Source organism: Aythya fuligula, chromosome 3, assembly GCF_009819795.1.
Source record: "Aythya fuligula isolate bAytFul2 chromosome 3, bAytFul2.pri, whole genome shotgun sequence".
Classification (NCBI taxonomy): Eukaryota; Metazoa; Chordata; class Aves; order Anseriformes; family Anatidae; genus Aythya; species Aythya fuligula.
In genome coordinates this window covers 56,321,449-56,343,498 of record NC_045561.1, presented here as the reverse complement: position 1 = coordinate 56,343,498, position 22,050 = coordinate 56,321,449, and the positions used below count along the sequence as shown (strand labels likewise).

General features: G+C 37.6%; 1 protein-coding gene across 3 annotated transcripts; it reads right to left on the bottom strand.

The window, feature by feature from the left end:
* Window positions 1-452: 452 nt before the first annotated feature.
* On the bottom strand, window positions 453-21,389 carry NMBR (neuromedin B receptor). 3 transcript variants are annotated; one of them, XM_032185789.1, is made up of 3 exons: window positions 20,949-21,389; window positions 4,948-5,296; window positions 453-2,677 (listed from the first exon to the last, which is right to left on the bottom strand). In XM_032185789.1, exons 1-3 carry the CDS (start codon window positions 21,362-21,364, stop codon window positions 2,276-2,278), a joined length of 1,167 nt encoding a protein of 388 aa, XP_032041680.1. In that variant the 5' UTR covers window positions 21,365-21,389; the 3' UTR covers window positions 453-2,275. The 3 variants fall into 3 exon arrangements, with proteins under 3 accessions (XP_032041680.1, XP_032041682.1, XP_032041681.1); XM_032185791.1 differs by lacking the exon at window positions 20,949-21,389 and adding an exon at window positions 9,036-9,200; XM_032185790.1 differs by lacking the exon at window positions 20,949-21,389 and adding an exon at window positions 8,519-8,606.
* Window positions 21,390-22,050: the final 661 nt, after the last annotated feature.

Here is a 22,050-nt window from a genome sequence, read left to right as displayed (position 1 = left end):
GAAGGTTATAACAATATTCTTCTTGTTATTTTAAAAATAGCAGTTGGATGATGACTATCCTTAAAGGTATGGGATCTAGTAAAGAAATTTTGAACTTCAGCTCATTCCACAGAGTTACAGATGGAAGTAACAGCAAGTGCACTATTAAGGACAAAAGGAAATGTAAGCTACTACACTGCATTAACACTTCAGCTTTCGAATTTATAAGGTTTTTGAAACCAAGTTTTGAAACCAATCAAAACTTCTGGTGTCATTTCTACTATTCAATTTAAAGTTGCTGCAGAAGTGCAGGTTAAAACGTTGCAACAGAAGATCTGTGATGGAGCAGTTCTGTCCAATTTGAAAGGAAGTGCTAAAATCACCTTTGCCTCATGAACTAGCCACAAAATACAAAAAAAAAAAAAAAAAAAAACCAACAACAACAACAAAAAAAAAAAAAACACACTTCCAGAAAGTGCCTTTGTTTGCCACTACAGACTCCTCTTGTAAGAAGAACATTGTAAGTGTCTCCTTAACCTTTTATGTGGGATGGAGAATGATAGTACATAGCTGTGTAAGGGGAGAATCAACTCCTACCCCATCATCTATTTGAACAAGATTTCGTGCAGTCATGTTACAGTTTAGAAACGTTCATATAGATGCCCTTACATGACTTGTTGCAGCAACAAACTTCAGTCATTGTGTCTATTTTGCTACTTGTCATGACCTGTGAGGTGATTTTCAGAATACTAACAAAGAACAGCTTTCCCTAACCACAAAATGGTATGCATTGTTCATGGCACTGGGAAATGATTCTCCAAAATAATCATCATCATCATCATCATCATCATCATCATCATCATCTTTATTATAGGTCACCCAGCTAGAATTTTCAGAAGTGCATTGGCTATTTATACACAAGGGTCTTCAGGAAAATAAATGCCTTTTAAAGGTGAGATTTATAACTGTATTTACATTTTGTTTAGACTGGTAAACACCTTGTGCAAGATGACTGAGCATCAAATGCTGGCTGTTTATGTTTCACTTGGGCATTATTTCATATTAGAGCTTGTCTGGTCCCATGGGCTGGATGACCATTAATGGTCAGAGAATGTAGGTGTGTTTCTGCAGGCCATCCTTTAATTTGGTTTTGCCTGGATGTGATCTGGTTTCTACATAATGAGACCACTCTGAGATGTAAACTGAAAACCAGAAATAAATGATGACCGGGAAATTTGCTTTAAAGGAGTTTCTCTTGTTTCAGCTCAAACACAGACATGCATGTGAGTACCTAACTTCCTGGTTATAACTGTCCTAAATTAGACTTGGTCCTCAGGCCAATTAATTTCAGAACAATCTTATTATTGCTTTTTAATTTTAATATTGGTTTAAGTTTATAGTAGTTGTAGGAAGCCTTGCCACAGACCCTTTGAAAAAGCCACTCTGAACTTTACGTTTCTGAATGTTCCATTCCATTTAGTGTCCTTCTTAGCTGTGTAGTGATATCAGAATGATCTGTAGCTTGTAGCAAATATAAAGCACGTAATTACTCTAAGCCAAGGTTGTTGTAGAATTGACAAATTAGAGAAATGAGGATTCAGACAATGAGTTCTGCATGTCACACACAACATTTTTCTTCTGAGTTGTTATTCTTGACAAGAATGAAATTTTAGCAGATAAACTTATGACCACTACAGAAAACGGTAAACAAATACCCCAAAAAGTAAATTCTCATCTTTATATCTGCCAAAATGAATAAACAAGGCAGATTTAAATAAAGCACAGATCTGGCACTTGATGCTTTAATATTTTTTATCTGAAACTAGAATCTATGCCTTCAAATGGCTCCTTAATGCCTAATGCTCCCAAAATGCCTAAAAGTCTTCAATGAGAAATGCTTGTATAAACAACACAGCTAAAATCATGCAACAGTCTATTGGGGTAAGACATAAGCCTGGATGAATATTTGCTTAAAAATACATATTTTTTAGATCATAAAATCTATACTTTTCCAAGCATTTAATAAGCTATACTAATATTCACACCATTATTTTTTTTTTCTTATATGTTAATTCTATACTGTCATCTCCTTTAACATACAAAATGGAGCCAGTCAGCTTTGTCTTCTCTTCACTTCTGTCTAAAAGTAAAACAAAATGTGAAACAACCTTGTATTGGACAGACTTCAGTAGATCCTCTGTTTAGACCATCTAAGCATATGCGAGCCAAAATTGAGCTACAAGCCACAAACAAAAAGTTCAGATTTGTTCCACAGTCAAAGATCACACCTATTAAATCATAATGACATTTCTTGTTTCGAGTTGTGCCCATTCAATTGTGTCACACTAGTCACTGTGTTCCTGGTATTACTTTTCAGGGAAGTCATCTGAACAGCAGAAGAGTTGTGCGAGTAACTGGCAGATCTCTCTTGCTGAGATTTCTTCCTGCAGCGAAGCTGGTTGTTGAAATGTCTTCTAAAACTCTCACTGAGAAAATACAGTGCAAATGGGTTGACACAAGAGTTGCAGAAGCTTAGTACTCGGGCAACTAAGGTAACAACCATATGACCTATTGATGAATCAATCTCATTGTAATTAAAAGACCGGTACATGTATAACACATGGTTAGGAAACCAACAGATAGCAAAGAAGCCAACAAAAACTAGAACTATTTTTGCCAGGCGTTTCCGAGTTTCCATCTAAAAAGATGAAGAGAACCCAAATGAACAACAAGGAATAGAACTACTATTGCATATAACAGACAATTAAAACATGTAGCATTTCCCTTTATATTAACTTTAACAATTATCATAAGTAAAAATACTTCCTTCCAGGGCTCAGTTATTTTTCTATATTATTTACTTTCCTTCCCCATTTTCAGTTTATTTACAGAGAAATATCCTAGATGTCTGCAGTTACATAAGTTTGGTTTTACTCAACAAGAGCAATTCATGACCCAAGTATGCATTGGTGTATAGCCTGAAAGCACGCACCGAAGGGTGCCATAAAATATAACATTTTCTGATGAGATGTCAGTACTTGGCTTGAAACTTAGCTTTAATTAGAAAGCTATTTAGAAACTGTTGGTTTTGAAATGTAGAGACATTGCAAGTCTGACACCTAGGGTTTTAGCTATAAGGTGCATCCCATTATTTTGCTTGAAATGACTCAGCTTGCACCTGTCTCCTAGGGAAATGAGTAAAATTTTGCATCATACACACTAAAGCATCTTAATTCCAGGGTAAGTTGAAAAGCTTGACCAATCTTCAATAATGACTTGAAAGAAATGTACCTTAATTGCAATGCTAAAATATAATTGGATTACAATGTAAATATTTAGAGTGGTTGAAGAGATGAAAGGAAATGAGCTACACAGTGGTTCCAAAACTGAAAGAGAGAAATGGGCCAGGTAGAAGGTACAAAAGGGAAGCAGGACCTTTCTATATATTCCTCCAAAATATTTACTATGTATGTCAGGTACCAAACTTTCCCAGAAAGGAAATTTTTCTGACTTTCCTCAATTTTCTGTCAAATGTGACCTGAACAATATCAAGTGATTTTTTTAATAGGTTTTCAAAATCTGTGAAATAAAAAAATAAAAAAGTACAGTTTTCTCTGCTCCACATAAAAAAAAAAAAAAAAAAAAAAAAAAAGTGAAGAGTTCTCAAAGGATGGAAAAACATTTCAATTCTGTAGGATTTGCACTGTATATCAGATGGCAACAGCAGACTAAAAGGTATAGAGGTATTTTGTGAATATTAAACTTTTGTGCCTAAAGAAACTTGAGTTGAAAACAATAGTCTGAATTTACTTTTTCTTACTGAGAGATGTGGAAGTACACTGGAATTTTCTACTCTCCTGAGTCTCATAGATTAAATAAATGCATAAATAAATAAATAAACCTAAGTTGAATGATAAAAAAATTTGAAAATACATTTCAGAATGTGAGTTCAGAAAGGTGATATAAATTAAATATTTTTTCTAACCTGAGGGTTCAGCCAAAATTCTCTCTATATCTCACAGGAAAATAAAATAGTACATGAAGTGCTAATATGCTTGCATTTTGACAAGAAACAGGCTAGAGTAGAAATGAAATGTTGAACAAAAAGGGCATGAGGGAATGTGTTTTTTTTTTTTTCAAAGAATGTGTATGTTCTATATATGCAAAGAAGTCTCAGTGAGTAAAAAGGTGTTTTCTACAATATTGTCAGAGAAAACTCTTCCAAATTGTTTTAATGGACATAAGTATTTTTCTCTTTCAATACCAATGTGTTTGTAAACTGTTTGAGGTACTTTACTGCAAAAGCTGTGGTTCATATACAAATGTTCCTGCTAATGAACAGCCTGTTGAGATCTTACTGCCTGATACTCATTACACGGAAGCTGGCTGTTAAAATGCTCTGTCTCAAAGATGTACAGAATCTATACTGAAAGTTCTATAGCAAATATAATAGGCTATTAAGAAAAGTTCAGTTGTTAGCTCAGGATTGTATCTAGGAAAGATCTACTCAGAAAGATAAAAAATAATCATTTCATGCTCTGTGTTGATATTTTCAGCAGTCCTTGGTCTGGGAAGAACCTCAGAGACCCTAAGAAAATATTTACCTTCCTATGTCATTTTTTTTAAATTTCCAAGTACAAATAAAAGATGAATTCAGTAAGAACACAAGCAACAGTTACACTAGCAGCACATACATATACATACACCAATCCTATTTCTTTTTAGGAATATGCTTTGATGGCATTGAATTTATGTTTTTCCTCATATTCATTTACATACTGGTCCTAATATTAATTAATTGTGAAAACAAGGAGATTTCTCAGCTAATCCTGAGCTTAGCTCATACATGTGGAGACTGAATTAATCCTCTGCAAAAACCAACAATTTGGATGTTTAAGTTTTTTTGCTTTTTATAAGTGTACACAGCAGATAAATCTTTCATTGGAAAGTAAATAGAAAACTGCTTACCTGTCTTTTGGAATGTTCGCTGTATTCTCCAGGGATGTTGTGGGCACTTTTTATTAAACTCTTTGCAATGTGACAATAGTAGATACTAATAATGGTCAGAGGGATAAGAAAATATACTAGAAAAATCAGCACAGAATGGATCTTCGGGTGCATGTCATCCTTCATGGGGTATGGTATGCATGCTTTGAAAGTGGCATTATCTGTGTTATTGATATGGGCCAGCTCAGAGAACACTGCTTCAGGAACTGCCAGGAGCATGGAGATTATCCAGATGGTAATGGCTTTAACACAGGTCCATAGCACTGCACTGGAGGTCTGGATGTCCATGGGATTTACAATTGCTTTGTACCTGAAAGTGATAAAAATGCAGATGTAAATTAATAGGTATATTTTTGTATGATGCATAAGGCCACTTCATACCTTTGGTTAAAAAAAGGTCATTTTTTGTTCCTCTTTGAAACATCAAGGCATGTGTAATCTTTAACAAATTTACATTTTCTAAATCTCTAAGCTTCCAGTTCATATATACCCATTTTAGAAGTGCCAAATGAAGCCCTGGTTGCAATCTGTGGCTGTAGGAGCCCATTCTGTGCCAGCCTTGTGAAAACACAGAAGCAGGCACCACTCCATTTTTCCTTTCCTGTGACTGTCCCAGCAAATCCCCAAATGCACAGCCTACCTCCATACTTACAACTGAGTCTCCTACCAGCACATTCGTGACAGGGTTTGTTTTCTTCATCAGCTCCTCCAGCCCAGGACTCCTGCCTGACACCACCTCGTTTCCACTCACAATATCAGTGCCACTGCACTAGCCCCCTCCTTGTTTTTTCACCTCAGGACCTTTGCATACGTGGATATACTGTCCTGACTGCAACACTCAGAATATAAGCCTCTTCAGGCAGGAATGACTCCCAAAAGCCTGGGCAGAAATATTAAACTCTTAAATAAAGTAAACATTTTCACATAAATAGTTGGAAACTGCTGCCTCCACATTTTGGGAAACTGTCCCATAATATATGATTACACATAAACTTTGGGAGTATTGATAATTTCATGACCATTACAATGAAAACAGGAAACATTGCATAGGAAGGAAATATCACACTACAGTAAAGCAAAATAATAGAAGTAGATACATGTTAGGAATTCTATTAAAAAAAAAATGTTGCAGAAGTTGACACAGAGGGATACTTTCCACAAGAAAAGGTCTGTTTTAAAAGGCTAGATGTATTTTGAGAGAAATGTTTCAAAACTAACTTAATGTTTTGCTTATTTTTTTAATTCTGATTTTGAAAATTATTTATTTTCAAAAAGTAAATTAATGTTTTTGCTTCTATTAAAAACTGAACATTTAATAAAACATTTCATTTTAATTGAAAAGTTGTGGAAAATTAGAAGTTTAGAAAATTAGAAAAAAAAATAAAAAATAGAAAATTAAACTCAGGAAAGTGTTTCTGTTAATGCTGTAAATGCTGTTTAGCATTTCTTCTAATACATAGTGAGAAACTCCCTGGACACAAAGGTGTAAAGAAATCCTTTATACTGTCATAGCAAGGATAGAAACTTCTGCACAAAGCACAGTCTCCCCAGCATAAACTGTGACCTTGTTAGTCAATAATTTGCTTCCTATTGCTGTCTGTCTTGATTTCATTACATGAAGGCAGACCTTCTATTTCATTTCATTCAACTTAGGTGACGTCAAGTCCTGCTCATTTCTTTTAAACTTTATATTGATGGAGAAGAGCTGATTTGGGAACTTAGAGGGGAAGGACATTGGATTAAAAATATATATACATGTATACTATTTTGTACTAGAATATTTTTCTCTCTTTTTGCAATGTAGTGATTCATAGAATCAGAGAATCATTGAATATCCTGAGTTGGAAAGGACCCACAGGATCATCAAGTCTAGCTCCACACACAACGCCCCAAAAATCAGACATATCTGAGAGCATTGTCCAACACTTCTTGAACTCTGATTCAGGCTCGGTACAATGACCACTTCCCTGGGGATCCCGTTCCAGTGCTCAACCACCCTCTCAGTGACGAACCTTTTCCTAACACCCAGTCTGACCCTCCCCTGTCACAGCTCCATGCCATTCGCTTGAGTCCTGTCACTGTCACCAGAGAGCAGAGATCACCGCCTGCCTCTCCATTCTCCTCATAAACTGTAGGCCACCGTGAGGCCTCCCCTCAGCCTCCTCTTCTCTCAGCTGCACAAACCAAGTGACCAGCCACTTCATGCTATTTTGACCACTTCATGCTCTTTTGTCCTATCACTCAAGATAGTGACCTTGTCACAATTTATTGTTTAAGCAGCATTTTGTCTGGTTAGTGTCTAAATGGGAGACTTTTCAGAAGCCTTTATAATACCAAAAAAGGTGGCATATATCTGTGCTTTCGTAGATACTGCTGTTTCAGCAAATATAAAATAAAAGTAAAATAAATAAATAAAAACAGTTCAGTCCAAAAAATTTCAAAATTGTACTTTAGTTGACCAGCCAACTGCAAGACAGCACTCTTCTTCTAAGGTTTTGGTAGTCTGTGTCAATGGGAGTAGAAAGGCACTAAGCACTTTACAAAATCTGCCATGTTGTTTATATCTCTGAAAAGATGTAGAGTAGAGACAGGCAACAGATGAAATCAAATATAAACTGGGTGAACTTAGAAGTGTTCCCAGAATGAATACCAAGCCTCTTTCTTTGTATAAAAACAACATAAAGCTAAAGCTTGTCACCTACTGTTGAAATTAGAAAGTGTGTATTTTCTATAAATGATAAAACCAAGCAAGCCAGAGTAAGGAGCAAATTATTTAGTCAGATTAGTAAGCAAAATCCATCTTTTTCTTTACTTCGCTGATGAAAAAATAAAATTATAGGTTGTCATGAGGATCAGGAAATAATTATAAGTATGCATTTGGTTTTAATTAAATGCTTTCATGTAAATTCTGTCTTCCTACATCCTCTGTTATTATTGCTGCCGACAAAGGCATCCCAATTCAGGAAACATTTTTATAGTGAGTTTCCTTTCTTTGGAGCTATGGTTTCTGCCAATGGACACCGGCAAAAATTTGCCCATTCTGCAAATACTATTTTTATTTGTATAGTGTTTTTTCACTCCAAAGCAATCTCTTCCCATACACACCCAAAAAAAAAAAAAAAAAAAAAAAAAAATCATGAATCATGAAAGAAAGAATATCTTCTTCCTACAGAGTTATAACTTGTTGCTACCTTATAAACTATATAGGTATAGGTATATATGTATAGGTTATCTATTCCTCCCTATCTGTATATTCAAAGACCTTCATAAATGTATGTCTCAGTTCCCAATTAGCATGTAAAGCTAACTGGGAAAAGCACTTGTCTGTACTGAGTCCATAATGCTATTCCCCTCTCCTAAGAAGTTGCTTCATGGTTCATCCTCAGCCATCTCTCCATTACACTGTGACCTCTTTCTCTAGAGTGCTTTGCTGTGATGTCCTTCAAAAACACATTAATAATAACAATAAATTAATTAATTAATTAATAACAGACAATACTTAAGAAGCCACTGGACTATAATTACAACTTACCATAATAACCTGGGTTGCCTCAATATTTCTTTGTCCTCTTGTTTATGTATCTTTTTTTCTCTTACTCAAAAAAAAAAACCTTTTTGGTCAGCGACTTTCTTCTTCTTGTTCATAAAACCATGAGAACAAATGTGGAAGGTAATATATTATCAATCAGATAATATAAGTAAATCTGAATACAAAACAACATCTATTTCTCTTCCTCCTAATTGTTTTCAACTCTTTACCAAGCAACAGTTTCTAACTGGCTGAAGATAAAGCAGAAAGGGAATATATTCCTTCAAAAACTGCCATTTTCAAATGTTTGGTTCAACGATTGCAGCCACCTTCTACATAAGGGTCTGTCTCCTCTCCTAGTAGTGCACTCATGCCTTGCTTGTGCCCTAGGCTGCTCTGAGTATTCTCATATACAAAGATATATAGTAGATCTTGTTATGGAGCTGGTTTACATGCTTCACTTCCATTTCTTAACTGCTGGATTAGACTGTTTATTCATAAAGCCCTCAAGCATACTAACCTCAAGCTTTCCAATGTTCTTCAGTCATCTGGAGTGTCCTGTTTCAACACAGAAGAACAAACTGAAAATATCACTCTATCTGTCTGTGATGTTTCTTTTCATTCTTGTTTCCCAGCTATATCTGCTTCATGTAGCAACAGCCTAAGGAAATATTTGTCACAAAAATGCAATGCCAAAATTTTCCTAGTATTTCTATCATTGACACAATTGGCATGTGTAGGTCTTGAATTCATACCACTGAAGACTGAGGGAGTAACTGAATACACAAGTAGAACCTTAAAACCATCTTATCTAATTGTACAAGAAAACAATTGCAATACTCACCAAGAACAGTGATTTTCATATTAATCTCTAAGAAATGTCGTTTTAAGTTTCACATTCTGCAAAGTCCATCAGTCTGACAGAATGAAAACCCCCAGTTCTGCAGTTTTCCATAAACCTCAGCCTTCAAGTTATGTCCAGTAGTTGTCCACTCCACTAAAGTAGAATGAAGTTTTGCATGGGGTCAAATCCCTTTCCCTAGTATTAGCAGTTCTGTTGACTAAATAGTTGATCATTAAAGAGCAGAACAATATAACTAGTTGAGAAAAAGATGGAACCATTTGGTGTCCAGAGTTGTGGGAACATCTTTGATTACATACAAGAAGTCTGAGATTATCAAGTATTCTCTTTTATTCTTTTTACATTTTTGCAATTTAAAGTGCATATATATGTATATATAATTAGTGCTAACATTTTTGTTCTTTGTTTATCTCTTAAGTGCAGAGAATTGCATTCACCAGGAATAAGGTCTGATAGCTTAGTATAATAAACAGTGCTTGAAGTGAAGACTAGCAGACCATATATAAACACAATTCAAATGAATCTCAATGGCATGTGCTCTGTATCTCTCAGGGGTAAATTCCTAAGATTTTTTGAAGGGGAAAGATTTTTCCACTCTATAGAAATGCACTCTTTTGAAACAAAAACTGTCAGTAATACTTCAACAAAAAGTCTTATTTAGCCTTTTGAATGATGATTTAGAAAATAATGAAAACAGAAGATTCTCAGGATGTTGGAGGGTTTTTTGTTTGTTTCTGTGTGTTTTTTTTCCACATGAAATATGACTTGCCCTGTCAAATTACCATTTCAGATGAGAGTGTTGATTTTTGTCTGTGTTTTATCTTTATTTTTAATTTTCCCATCTCTTGCTATTTCTTTCTCTTGCTACTCCCCTCACATTAGGTAGCTATATTTATTATGACCTAGTACAAATCCTGCAGTGATAGCTCATTGCCTGCAATCTGGCTTTTTACTTCTACTTGTGTAAGTCCATTTACTTGTAACTGCACTAGTTAAAAGCACCATCATTCGTTTGTTCAGTTGTCCTCCTGAGGAGAGTAATAGTAAAGTACTGCATTGACTATTATTCAGAAGAGTTGGTATATATTAGTATTTCTGATAGATTAATATTTAACTTTGATAATGCCCAGAAAGAGTCACTGATGAAAATATTTTTACACATTTTTAAGATAGACAAATTAAATGGAAGGGAAAAAGAAGAGGAGATGGGAGGAGGAGGGGGGTAGGGGAGGGGCAGGGAGGGAAGGGAAGGGAAGGGCAGGGAAGGGCAGGGCAGGGCAGGGCAGGGAAGGGAAGGGAAGGGAAGGGAAGGGAAGGGAAGGGAAGGGAAGGGAAGGGAAGGGAAGGGAAGGGAAGGGAAGGGAAGGGAAGGGAAGGGAAGGGAAGGGAAGGGAAGGGAAGGGAAGGGAAGGGAAGGGAAGGGAAGGGAAGGGAAGGGAAGGGAAGGGAAGGGAAGCCCACACTGTGGGGTGCTCTAACAGTTTGACAAGGTAGTTGACTTCCAGCGCTCAGGTTTATGTTTTGGCACAGCTGAATATGTCTGTATGTATATATATGTCTATATGCATATATGAGCACATGTACGTACATGCACAACAAAATATATATATTTTCCAGTGCTGGATCCCAAGAAAACCACCCAAAAAACTCACTCAATGGCTGGCCTACCCTCTTCCACTCTGTCCCTCCTTTCTTGAATTTTAAATTAGGCAAGTAGCTGTTATTTCCCCTGCTGTGCATGCACAGAGCTCCCCTGACTCTGATCTACTTAGTTTGCATCTGAACTTTACTGGGACCCTGAAACTAAGCCCAGCGAAGCTGAGGAACCTGAGCTCAATGTAGGGTTTAAATAATGCCTGGAGCCCACCGAAGGCATCAGCTTTCATAAAACAGCTGTGACTGTGACAGAGGCAACTCTGGTACCTGCCTCTCCAAAAAGAAAATGGAGCACTCATTCAGCCAGCATATCCAAGGTTCATTGTCCAGGCCTGCCAGACAGTGGTGTAAAAGTAATATTTCATCAATGACAAGAGAACCTTATTCTTACTAGGCTGTGTCATACAAATCCTAGATTTTGCATTTCCCCCTGGGAAGTATGAAACAACTCAGTATGTATTTTCTCTTGATTTTTGGTGCCTATCTGGAGCCCTTACCTCAGTGAAACACTAATTGGAATTTTGGATTTTGGATTCTGCTTGGGAGGGTTAGGCAGGAAGATCAACGCCTAATTTAGAGGATAGGCATTGCCAAGTTTAGCCTAGACAAGCTCACATACTGTATGGGTTTGTCCCTTAGTGCTGTTTGGATTTGTCTCCCAGTGCTTTGTTCTCTATTTAGATATTTCTTCTACCTTTCTCTAATTCCATTTCTTAAAAAAAAATAAAATAAAATAAAATAAAATAAAATAAAATAAAATAAAATAAAATAAAATAAATCATAGAAAATCACACCTAACCTTCTCTTGTTCTTTCTGAGTTTATATTCTGGACCTTGAAAGATCAAAGGATTTTCAGGAAAGAAACATTTCCCAAATGAGGCTCAGTCCAAATCCTGTTGATATTTGTGCCTTTAGATTGATGAGACAGATTGATGACAGATTTAGATTGATGATGCATTTATCTGCATATCAACTATGTTTATTGCATGTCTTGCAGCAATGATATCCATAGATACTTGAATGAAAAAGATCATTTCCTATCTCATAAAAGCATGAGTCCTATCTCATAGAATCATTCATGCTGGAGCAGAAGATCAATAAGAAATGTTCTGCCCAGAAGCAGAAATCCCACATGTAAAATATGCTCAGTGCTAGTTTGCCCTTATAAAATTGTTGTTGTTACAAAACCTATTTCCTTGATTAATTCAGTAATATCTCATGACTATGGCAGATAACAGTTGAGGAGAACATTATATTGTCAGGTGATTTTTAGAAATGATACAAGCCATGAAGAATTAAATAACTAAATCTATTAATGGATCTGGAACAGATTTAGAGTTTACCATTTGAAAATCTAGACCCAAAATCTCTGATTTCTAAATTCAAAAAACTACAATTTAATAGATTTGCTCCAGTATTATCATCTAGGAAGCTCCACTCCGGCACTTTAAAGCTTGTTTCCATTTCCATTTAATTTGTAACTTCTGTTGTAAACTGGCATTGAAATCAATGTAGATGGCATTAAACATTAAAAATCATGGGGGAAAAAAAGTTAAAATAGAAATCTCTAAATTACAGTCAAACAAACTTTGAGCCAAAGTACCAACATAACACTAAGTTAAAAAATACTGTGAAAAATAGTTGGGGGAAAAAAAATGGGTTAGACATGTAAAGGACTGAAGAGAATCATACAAGATAGAATGATAACATATTAGAAAAATGATATTAGAATATGATATGATAACATATTAGAATAATCCACTTCTTTCATATTCATACACACACCATAATACTATTTGTAAGTATGCTTGTGCAAAGCTGGAGATATTTGATTAATACTACACACAGCAAAATTAATTGCACCAAGGTGCATACAGGTTATTTGTCTCTGTTACTTTCTCTAACATCTGACAACTTCTATCAACATAATTACAAAACAAACTTCTCTTTAAGGGACAGAAATTTGCTTCTTGCCTTCCACAACTTTTTGTGAACTTGTAAGAACTTGCTATTTGTGATCATGTTGTCAAATTGGGCTCAGGCTTGTCATGGACTACTAAATGTTAATAGTGGAGACACTTAATCGGGCTTAGGAATTGTGGTTGCACATGCTTTTTTTTATTAGTACATACTAAAACGCGCAAAATTTAGCACTAGAATATATAGTCTGGAAGAATGGGCCTACAGCAATAACCTATGTAAGAAATACACCAGTTCTTCTATAATTAAACTATTTAAAACAAGGATTCAATGAAATTGTCCCTTTTGGATAGGACATTTGAGTGATCCATCACTCTGCACATCTATAATAGACAAGTATATTTATTACTCATTCTCTAACAAATTTATCTTCACAGAAAACAAGTGAAAGCTTTTCCCTCAGGGTAGAATTGGTAAAGCATATCTGATCTTCCACATTATTTCTCAGCACCTGATAAATGCAGACTTGAGGATTCCAACAGTCCAATTGAGATAAACACATTGCAACAAAGTATATAAGGGAATCATGTTCACCATGTTGGTGGGAAAGGCAAACAAACAAAATATGGAGATCTATGTTCAGCCCTGCTTAGTAAGAGTTCATCTAGATCTGCTTTTCAGTAGCTATTTTACCCATCAGAGGCATAGGCTCTTACTGAACTGATCAAAGAAACAGGAAACAGACAAAATGGTTTTGTAACAGTTCTCCAGGTTTTAGGCTGCAACCTACAAAAGGCTATCGGACACTGGCATTTACATTAATCAAAGCTAGGTTGGCTGCTGTCAGCACAATAAAGGCATTGCACTGATCACAGACTAGGATAAACAACACAGCCATTTCTCACTTTGCCATGTTGAGGACTAATCTGTTTTTGTATGAGTTGAAGAGCACACACAAGACACACACACACAGTGAAAATAGTTTAACAGATGCTTCTGTCTGAGAAATTTGAGAATAGGAAAAACATAGTTTGCCTAATGTGGGTAGAAAATGTTATTTTTGAGATATCACTTTCAGCTGTGCAAAGATGAACTTCTCTAACAGATGATCTGAATTGCCTGGCTTAGACTAAGTTATCCTAGAATAGGTAATTCCTGAATCTACTTCAAACATAAAATTTCTCCTGCATTTTTCCCATCCTCTTTTTCTTTCTGAAATATTTTCCATTGTATTCACTTTATCTGTATGGAATGGTTACAAACAAATTAGAACATTTTGGAGTGGGAAAAGGTAAGAACAGGTTTCACTGTTAACTTGAAAAAAGTGATTGCTCCTGTTTCTGGGTGAAGTTCAACCTAAGGACATCTTATATGCAAGAAGGCAGAGAAGAGCAAATAGACCAATACATGTAAAAACTGAACTTCCTTTTACAACTGACCATCTATAAAAATTCTCTTGAACTGTAATGCAGGCAAGTGTGAGACTAATATGATAATTGCCCTGCTAAGGGCAAATATCCCACTCCCCTGCTTGCCTTGTGAAACCACAAAGCTGGTCAATTAGTAACATGCTATGTTACTTGGACCACCACTTTCAGCATGCTGGCTACTCATCTTCACAAATATTTGTCTTATATGTATGGTAACAGCAAGGAGAGAAGCTTTCGAAGAGGGTAGGCCCAGCTCTGTCCAATAAGAACCCTCCGGGTTTGTAAACACACAAAGGACATAAAGGTGGTCATAGAGGCAGAGCTCCAGTAATGATAACCACCTTGTACTGATTGGGACTACACTGTCCCATCACTCATCATCTTCATTCTAAGCAGCTGAGCTGGGAGGTAGAGGGTTTTCTCCTGTACACATCCTTTATCCTGTGTGATGGCACTGAGCTATGGATTAAATACAAGAAAAATCTCTTTCAAAACATAGGGAAAATAAATGTTTACTGTTAGGGTGATCAAAAAGGTATTCCCAGGGAGGTTGTGAAGCCTCCATCCTTGGAGAGATTCAAAACTCAGATGCCCATTGTCCTGAGCACCCTGCACTAGATGACTCTGCTCTGAGAAGGGGTTTGGACTAGGCAATTTCCAGAGGATCCTTCCCATTTCACTGGTGCTGTGATTTGATACTTTTATATCATGCCATTGTTCATTGGACCAAAATGCTTGAATTTTATGCAAGGAATTGTTTTACATGACTGCTGCTGCTACATGAGCTTCACAGTACCTTCTTCTAATTCATATAGCCTCCCAAGACAGAAGCCACATGAACAGATGGAGTTTCTTTGTATGAAAAGCTGAGAAAAAGTCCAGTCCCAACCCCACGTCTCTCATAAATAAAAGGTTGATAAGGATTGAGGCTGTTCTGATACATTTTGATGCCTACAAAATAAACCAGAGTTTCATGTCTGGAAAGTTTTATTTTGTGAGTCACATTTGCACATATAAATTAAAAGGTGAGCTGAAAAAAAAGTAAAAGCTTGCCCATTCTTTCTTCAACTTATTTTGCCTTGCTTGTTATCACATAATTATAACCATACTGCTACAGCCTACAGTGAAAAACATCTGGACCATCAATTTTGTTTAATATAAGTCATTCATTCAATATTTTAATTTCAAATGTTAGGGTTTCCAGGATTTACACGTACAGATTTCATAGTTCTCCTAGCTCCACATAATTTTGTTTTGTATCTATTATATATAGGTATTTTTTTTCTCTCTTATACCGATAGACTCTTATACACTCTTATTCTACTTCTGGATACTTTTTTATTTCTTCTTCTTTAATTATTTAAAGTCATTTCCAGGATGTCATTTAATGCTACTTTCCTCGTCAAGGTGTTTTAGTCATTGGATGTTGGCTATTAGAACTCAAAAGGAAATCATATCCACTTTTCTGCTTCACCTATTCCACAACTTGTAATAAGAAATGAGGATTTTAGAGGTCTCTAATCACTATGTTTCAGCTTTAATCAGCACCTGACAAAAGAAGAAACTTTAAATAAGTTCTGAAGAAAAGTAAAAAGAAGACAAGGTGTGCAAATTGAGCCAGACCATTTTTTGTCATCTGCTGCAGTCAGAAGTCAGCACATCGATATTAAACTTGCACAGAATGTTTTTGAATCTCTGTACACTTTTAAAAATGCCAATTGCAATCTTCCAAAATTAAATCAAATAAATAATAATAATCATCATCAAAGAATCAAATACTTCAGCTATTCACATTTATAGCATTTATTTGTAAGCATTTAATTCAGGCACCCTAGTTATATAAGTATGAATTTAAATATTTAAAATACTTTCTTATTAAAATATAGGAAAGGTGTCATACAACTCATAAAATAATTCTGTTACCTGGTTACTCCAGTAAATGTCTCATCAGAGGCCATATTTTGGGGGAAGAATATTAAGAAGATGTTATTTAAATTGCAGTAGGGCCTGTTGCTTCACTGTTCAGCTTCACTGTCTTTATTAGAGTGCAGCAGGACTGTATTTGAGTTAACACATTTAAAACCTTCATTAGAAAGAAAATTAAATCTAGAAAAAGTAGCAGAGTTAAATTTAATCCTAGTTCTATAGTTCACATAAAGGCATAAATGAGGCATAAATGACAGCGAAAGAGAAAGGGACAATTCTAAAGCTGTTGTAAGGGACTGCCATTTATTCTTTCAAAATTTGTGCACCCTTAGCTCTGAGAGGCATTTTGGAAACACTTATCTGGTGTTTCACTCCCTCACCCTAGAGTACTTCCCAGGCACAACATTGCAAGATCCCTTACCCTGAGAAGAGGGTAAGAGTCCCATGAGAAGAGCCCCATGGCCCCAATTTACATTCTGAGCTAACTTTGTGTCCTACCATGGATGTGTTTTGGAAAAACACAGTGAACAATTTCATGCCATAGATCAAGACAGGCACAGCTCAGGTCAGGTGAGCTATGACCTCTGTCCTTTTTCAAGCAAGGAGTTGCTGGCACAACTTTTCTTCATGTATGCCATGCTGCAGTCCCTCTGGCTACAATTCTGTCACCTCTTATCCTTAACATCCTCATCCAAGACCACACTGAGTCCTAGGACTTCCTCATCAACACCCATAGGCCCAGTCAAAGACTGGTCCATGGCCCATGGAGAAGAAGCATTGGCAAGGGTCCCGTTTTCATTTTCTCAGACCACCACTCCTCTAGTAAGTGCATCCCTGGACATCATGCACAAGATCTGTATGTATCTTCAGGGTGTGCTGAGTGCTATTGGGGTTGTTTTGCCCCTTGGTTCTCTTGTGTTGTTGTTTTTCTTTTACATTATTTTTTATTTATTTATTTTGCACCTCAGTCTCCTTCCTTTTTTCATTTTTCATCCACTCTACTTATTATTTTTTCTCTTTCTGTAATCCACCTTTGTTTTTTTGTTGTTGGTTTGGTTGGTTGCGTTTGTTGTTGTTGTTGTTTTAAATAGGGAATTGTTAAGTTACCTAGAGCTGGTTTGGTTTCTCTGTGATAGAGAAAAATCAATAGGAGCAATGGCCATGAGAGGAAGGGGTGCTGTCCCTGTACATTTCATCTGTGTCAGTGAGAGGGCTCAGCAATACTGCTCCTTCATCACATTCTGCAGCCCCAGGCCTCTACCAGAGGTGGAGATTGTGCCCACCTCTTATGCCAACACACTGCACCAACAGTTCCAACACTGTACTGTCTCTGCTGCCACCCTCCCGTGCCCCAAAGTGTGGGGCCACAGCAGGGCACTAGTGCTCACCACAGCATACAGACATGGAGAGACAGCTTGCACAAACCCAAGGCTGACAAAATGTCTCTTTGGAACCCACAGCTAGTCTTCGGATGGGGACGGACAAACTTGAGCACATTTGTTGTGTGCTATTGACTGTAACCTGAAAGCATGCTTTAGGGAAGACTAGGAAGTACTGTTACAAATTTCATATAATGTATGTACACCAAAATAAATAAATAAGCAAACAAATAAACAAATCTCAGTATCAGGTAATGAAGCTTAAAAACAGAAGGTGTCAAACTAAAAGCACTAGTGATGTGCTATTGACTAGAGGCTTCTGTGGCAAAAAGCCATATGAAATTAAGAAAGTTTAGAAGAGACATACCTAATGTATGCTATTTTTTTCTTCCTTGTGGCTTCAGTTTGTAGTAAGTGATATATCAAAGGTTATTTCTAATATAGCTCTAACTGCTAAACGTATCACATAGATGTAATTTGCTATGCCAAATTTCCACATAAACAGTAAATGCTAAATTCACTGTGGAAACCAAGATATCCTTTGTTATCCTAATACATGCAGGCAAATTATAAAGAACTGTAAATATTTTTAAGTCTCTTCCTTTATGCAATCACTGCCTGCAGTTCTATATATTTCTGTGGTAATACTGAGTAAAAAGTAGGAAACTGCTTGGAATATTAACTGTGAAAGAAGCCACTGTGAAGACAATATAGTCTGCTGGATCAAACTCGTACCAGATTATAACAGAGCCTTTTTAGCCATATCACAGTTACCAAATTGCTAAAATCCTATTTTGCCTATCTGGAGACAATATTGTCCCCACCAGGCCTTGCCTCCTCATCAGCTCTTAGCTGAAGAATGCTTCCAGTGCTTCCCATGTGCCAACATAATTGCCTGTACATAATTTCTCCATAACTGAATCTTGTAGAGATGATGCAGCTTAGGATCTGGCCACAAATTAGCATAACAAAAACCCCTCCACACCAATGCCTAATCTTTTAATACAAGTTTCTGCTGTACTAAAAAAGTAGAACTGAGTCCAATTCAAATTCCATTAAGAGTCAATCCCAGCTTCACTGAGAGATGACCTGGGCCCCCAGGATAAAAGACTGTTTTATGAAGTCAGTGGCTTCTCTTCCTGACTGAAAAATAAGTGATGATTTTTTGTTTTGTTCTGTTTTTTGTTTTGCTTTCTCAAAAACTGAAAATGTATTACAGGGGTTAAAGAAACAGTTGCTGAATTCTTTGTATAACCATTTCTGATAATTGCATATAATGTGCACTTCAAATTGCTGGAGGAATGCATTTATTATGAGCTTATATGGTCACATCACACCATCTATAGCTGTTTGGTAGGATGTGTAATTCTAAATGCATTCAGTGCAAACAGATTAAGCATTATTACTTCTTGAATTTATTCTGACGTTAAAAGAAGAATATAAAATTATATGGGGAAAAAATGTTCCAAAACTATAAAAAGTAAACGAATGAATCCTTAACATTAAACCACCAACATTCCTTCTCATTATATTTCACTAGAGATATCTCTTCTGCAAATAATTTTTTTCCATTTCAAGTAATATGCCACATTCATTCTTTTTAAACGGTGAAAATAGAGCAGAAAGGATAATGAAAGGTCTGCTTGTCTCTCTGAGGACAGTTTTTGACATATTCCTTAACTGAGCTAATCAGGGAGTTACAGGTGTTCACCTTAAAGTATGTTTTGCATGCTCTTGTTCAAGAACAAGAACATTCCTGAACAAGAACAAGAACATTTTCATAAGTTATAAAGTCTTTATACAGAAGCATTTCAGGTCCTAATTCAAATACCAGTGAAATTGATGGCCACTGAAGAGTATTGTTAAGTGGAATCAAATGATTTACTGAACTGTCTGGGAAAAATAAATAAATTACATTTACAATGAGAAGAAGAGAAGAGAAGAGAAGAGAAGAGAAGAGAAGAGAAGAGAAGAGAAGAGAAGAGAAGAGAAGAGAAGAGAAGAGAAGAGAAGAGAAGAGAAGAGAAGAGAAGAGAAGAGAAGAGAGAAGAGAAGAGAAGAGAAGAGAGAAGAGAAGAGAAGAGAAGAGAAGAGAAGAGAAGAGAAGAGAAGAGAAGAGAAGAGAAGAGAAGAGAAGAGAAGAGAAGAGAAGAGAAGAGAAGAGAAGAGAAGAGAAGAGAAGAGAAGAGAAGAGAAGAGAAGAGAGATGAGAAGATTAAAAGTTTTGAGGAAACTTTACTATAAGTTTGCAGATATGTCACTTTACTTCATGCACTAATGTAACACAGATGTTTGGCTTAAAATCCAAAAAAAAAAAAAAAGGGTACTTCCTATGAATAAGGAATTTAACATTTTCATTTCTGTCTGAATAAAAGTGTTTAGATGGGGGGGGATAGGATAATTTAATTCAGTTTAAGGTTGCCAATTATGCTGCCAGATTAGGTCTTTCAGAGCCTGAAGCACAGTTCAACAGCTACCCAGTTTCTATAAATCACTTAAAAATCTGTTTAAACTAATTGTCAGGAAAAGTTTGGGGTCCAGGTCTTTGTTTCTTCCTAAACTGATAATTACTAGAGATGGATTTGTTCCTTGCTAGTTTTGTTGCCCTCCACCCCTTTTTCTTAAGTTTCAAAGAAGACAAAATGGATCGTCTGAATAAAAAGTTTAAGACTGACTATTCCAATAGAACAGTTTGGTGCCTCCAAGTTCCCAGAGGGCTGCACAACTTCTGGCAGTCACCTCAGGTAACCTGGTGTTCTCTTACGGCACAAGCACACAAAGACACACACATGCTCTCACACACACTTTCCCAGCAAGAAGAAATAAATCTATTGAAAATCACCCTGTGCTTTCCTTGATTTAAGCTGCTTGCTGACCATTGACATACCACTGTGGCTTGGCATTTAGGACCTAAATCTTTCCTCTAATACACAGGCTGTATTTCAATACACAGGTTCTGGAATGGCTCTGGGTTATCTCAGAGGTACAGACGACAGGACTAAATTCCAGTTCCTGCTTCCAGCACCCTGGAAGTTGGAGCCACAGGCACACCCATGTCCAGAAACACTTTAACTTCAGTTAGTACCAGACATGCCTTCAGTCAGTGAGGGAAGGAGACCCATGGGTTAAACACAGGTTGGATTGAGGGGATTGAAAACCAAGGATAGCTCATGAGAGGGGTGTCTTACCTTTCGTGCCAGCACTGGCTAGCTTTAGCCCAAGACACAGAGGACTGGGAAGGGCAGCCCAGCTTTCCTACCTGTCAGCACTGAGGGCCGTGAGTGTGAAGACAGAGACACCAACAGAGGTGAGCTGGATGGCAGGGATGATCTTGCAGCCCACCTCTCCAAAGAGCCACTCCTCGGAGAAGTAGCGGGAGGCATCCACTGGCACACAGGTCACCAGCAGCAGCAGGTCACCAGCAGCAAGGCTGGATATGAAGATGTTGGGCACGCTCCTCATGGCACTGTTGGAGATGAATATCTTCATGAGGGTGACATTTCCCAGCAAGCCCACTGTGATGATGAGCAGGTAAAGTGAAGGGATCACGCAGCGGACGGTGAACATGGCTGTGCCCTGCCCTGGGGGCAGCAGGACTGCATCTGGCACCAGCTGGGCACTCCCATTCCCCTCAAGGAACATAGCCGTGAGCTCGGACAGCAGCTCTGCCTCCATCCTTCACCTCCCGGCAGAGTGGAGGTCTCCTGTGTAAAGTGCAGTGGGAGTCACTGAGAATCTTCACCTCTCTGCAAGTCAACTAACTTTATTCCCTTTCCCTTCTGCCTTTCTTCCTCCCCGTTTTTCTCTGTTGGCGTTTGTCTGCTCAGAAATGTGAAGGGCACACCATTTGCCAGCAGAGTAGGGAGGGAAAGAAAGGAGAAAAAAAAAAAAAAAAAAAGAGAGAAAAAAAAAATGAAAAAGGGGAGGGGGGGAATAGGGAAAAAATGAAAAGAAAAAAAAAAAAAAAAAGAGAGAGAGAGAACTACGCCGCTGCCTTTCAGCTCTGCGGACGAGCCCTTCCCCGGGGGTGCAGGAGGGCGAGATCCTGAGCCTGGGGGTCGGCAGGAGGCATCACGACAGCAGCTTGCCCTCGCCCCTCCGGACTCCCCGGCCCCCCCGCGCGGTGCTGCCGCCCCCCGGGGCCGCGGCGGAGCCTCCGGAGCTGTCCAGTGGCGCCGGTGCTGTTGTCCCCACGGCGGCGGCGGGCGGCTGGCTCCCTAGCGGGGGGCGAGGCGCAGAGCAAGCCCCGCTCCCTATTCCGCCGCCCCGATTTATACCCGGTGCTGGGAGGAGCCTCCCCGCCCTCCCGCCAGCGCTCGTGCCCTCGCCCCAGCCCCGAGACGCCGAGGAGGGCCCTGCGT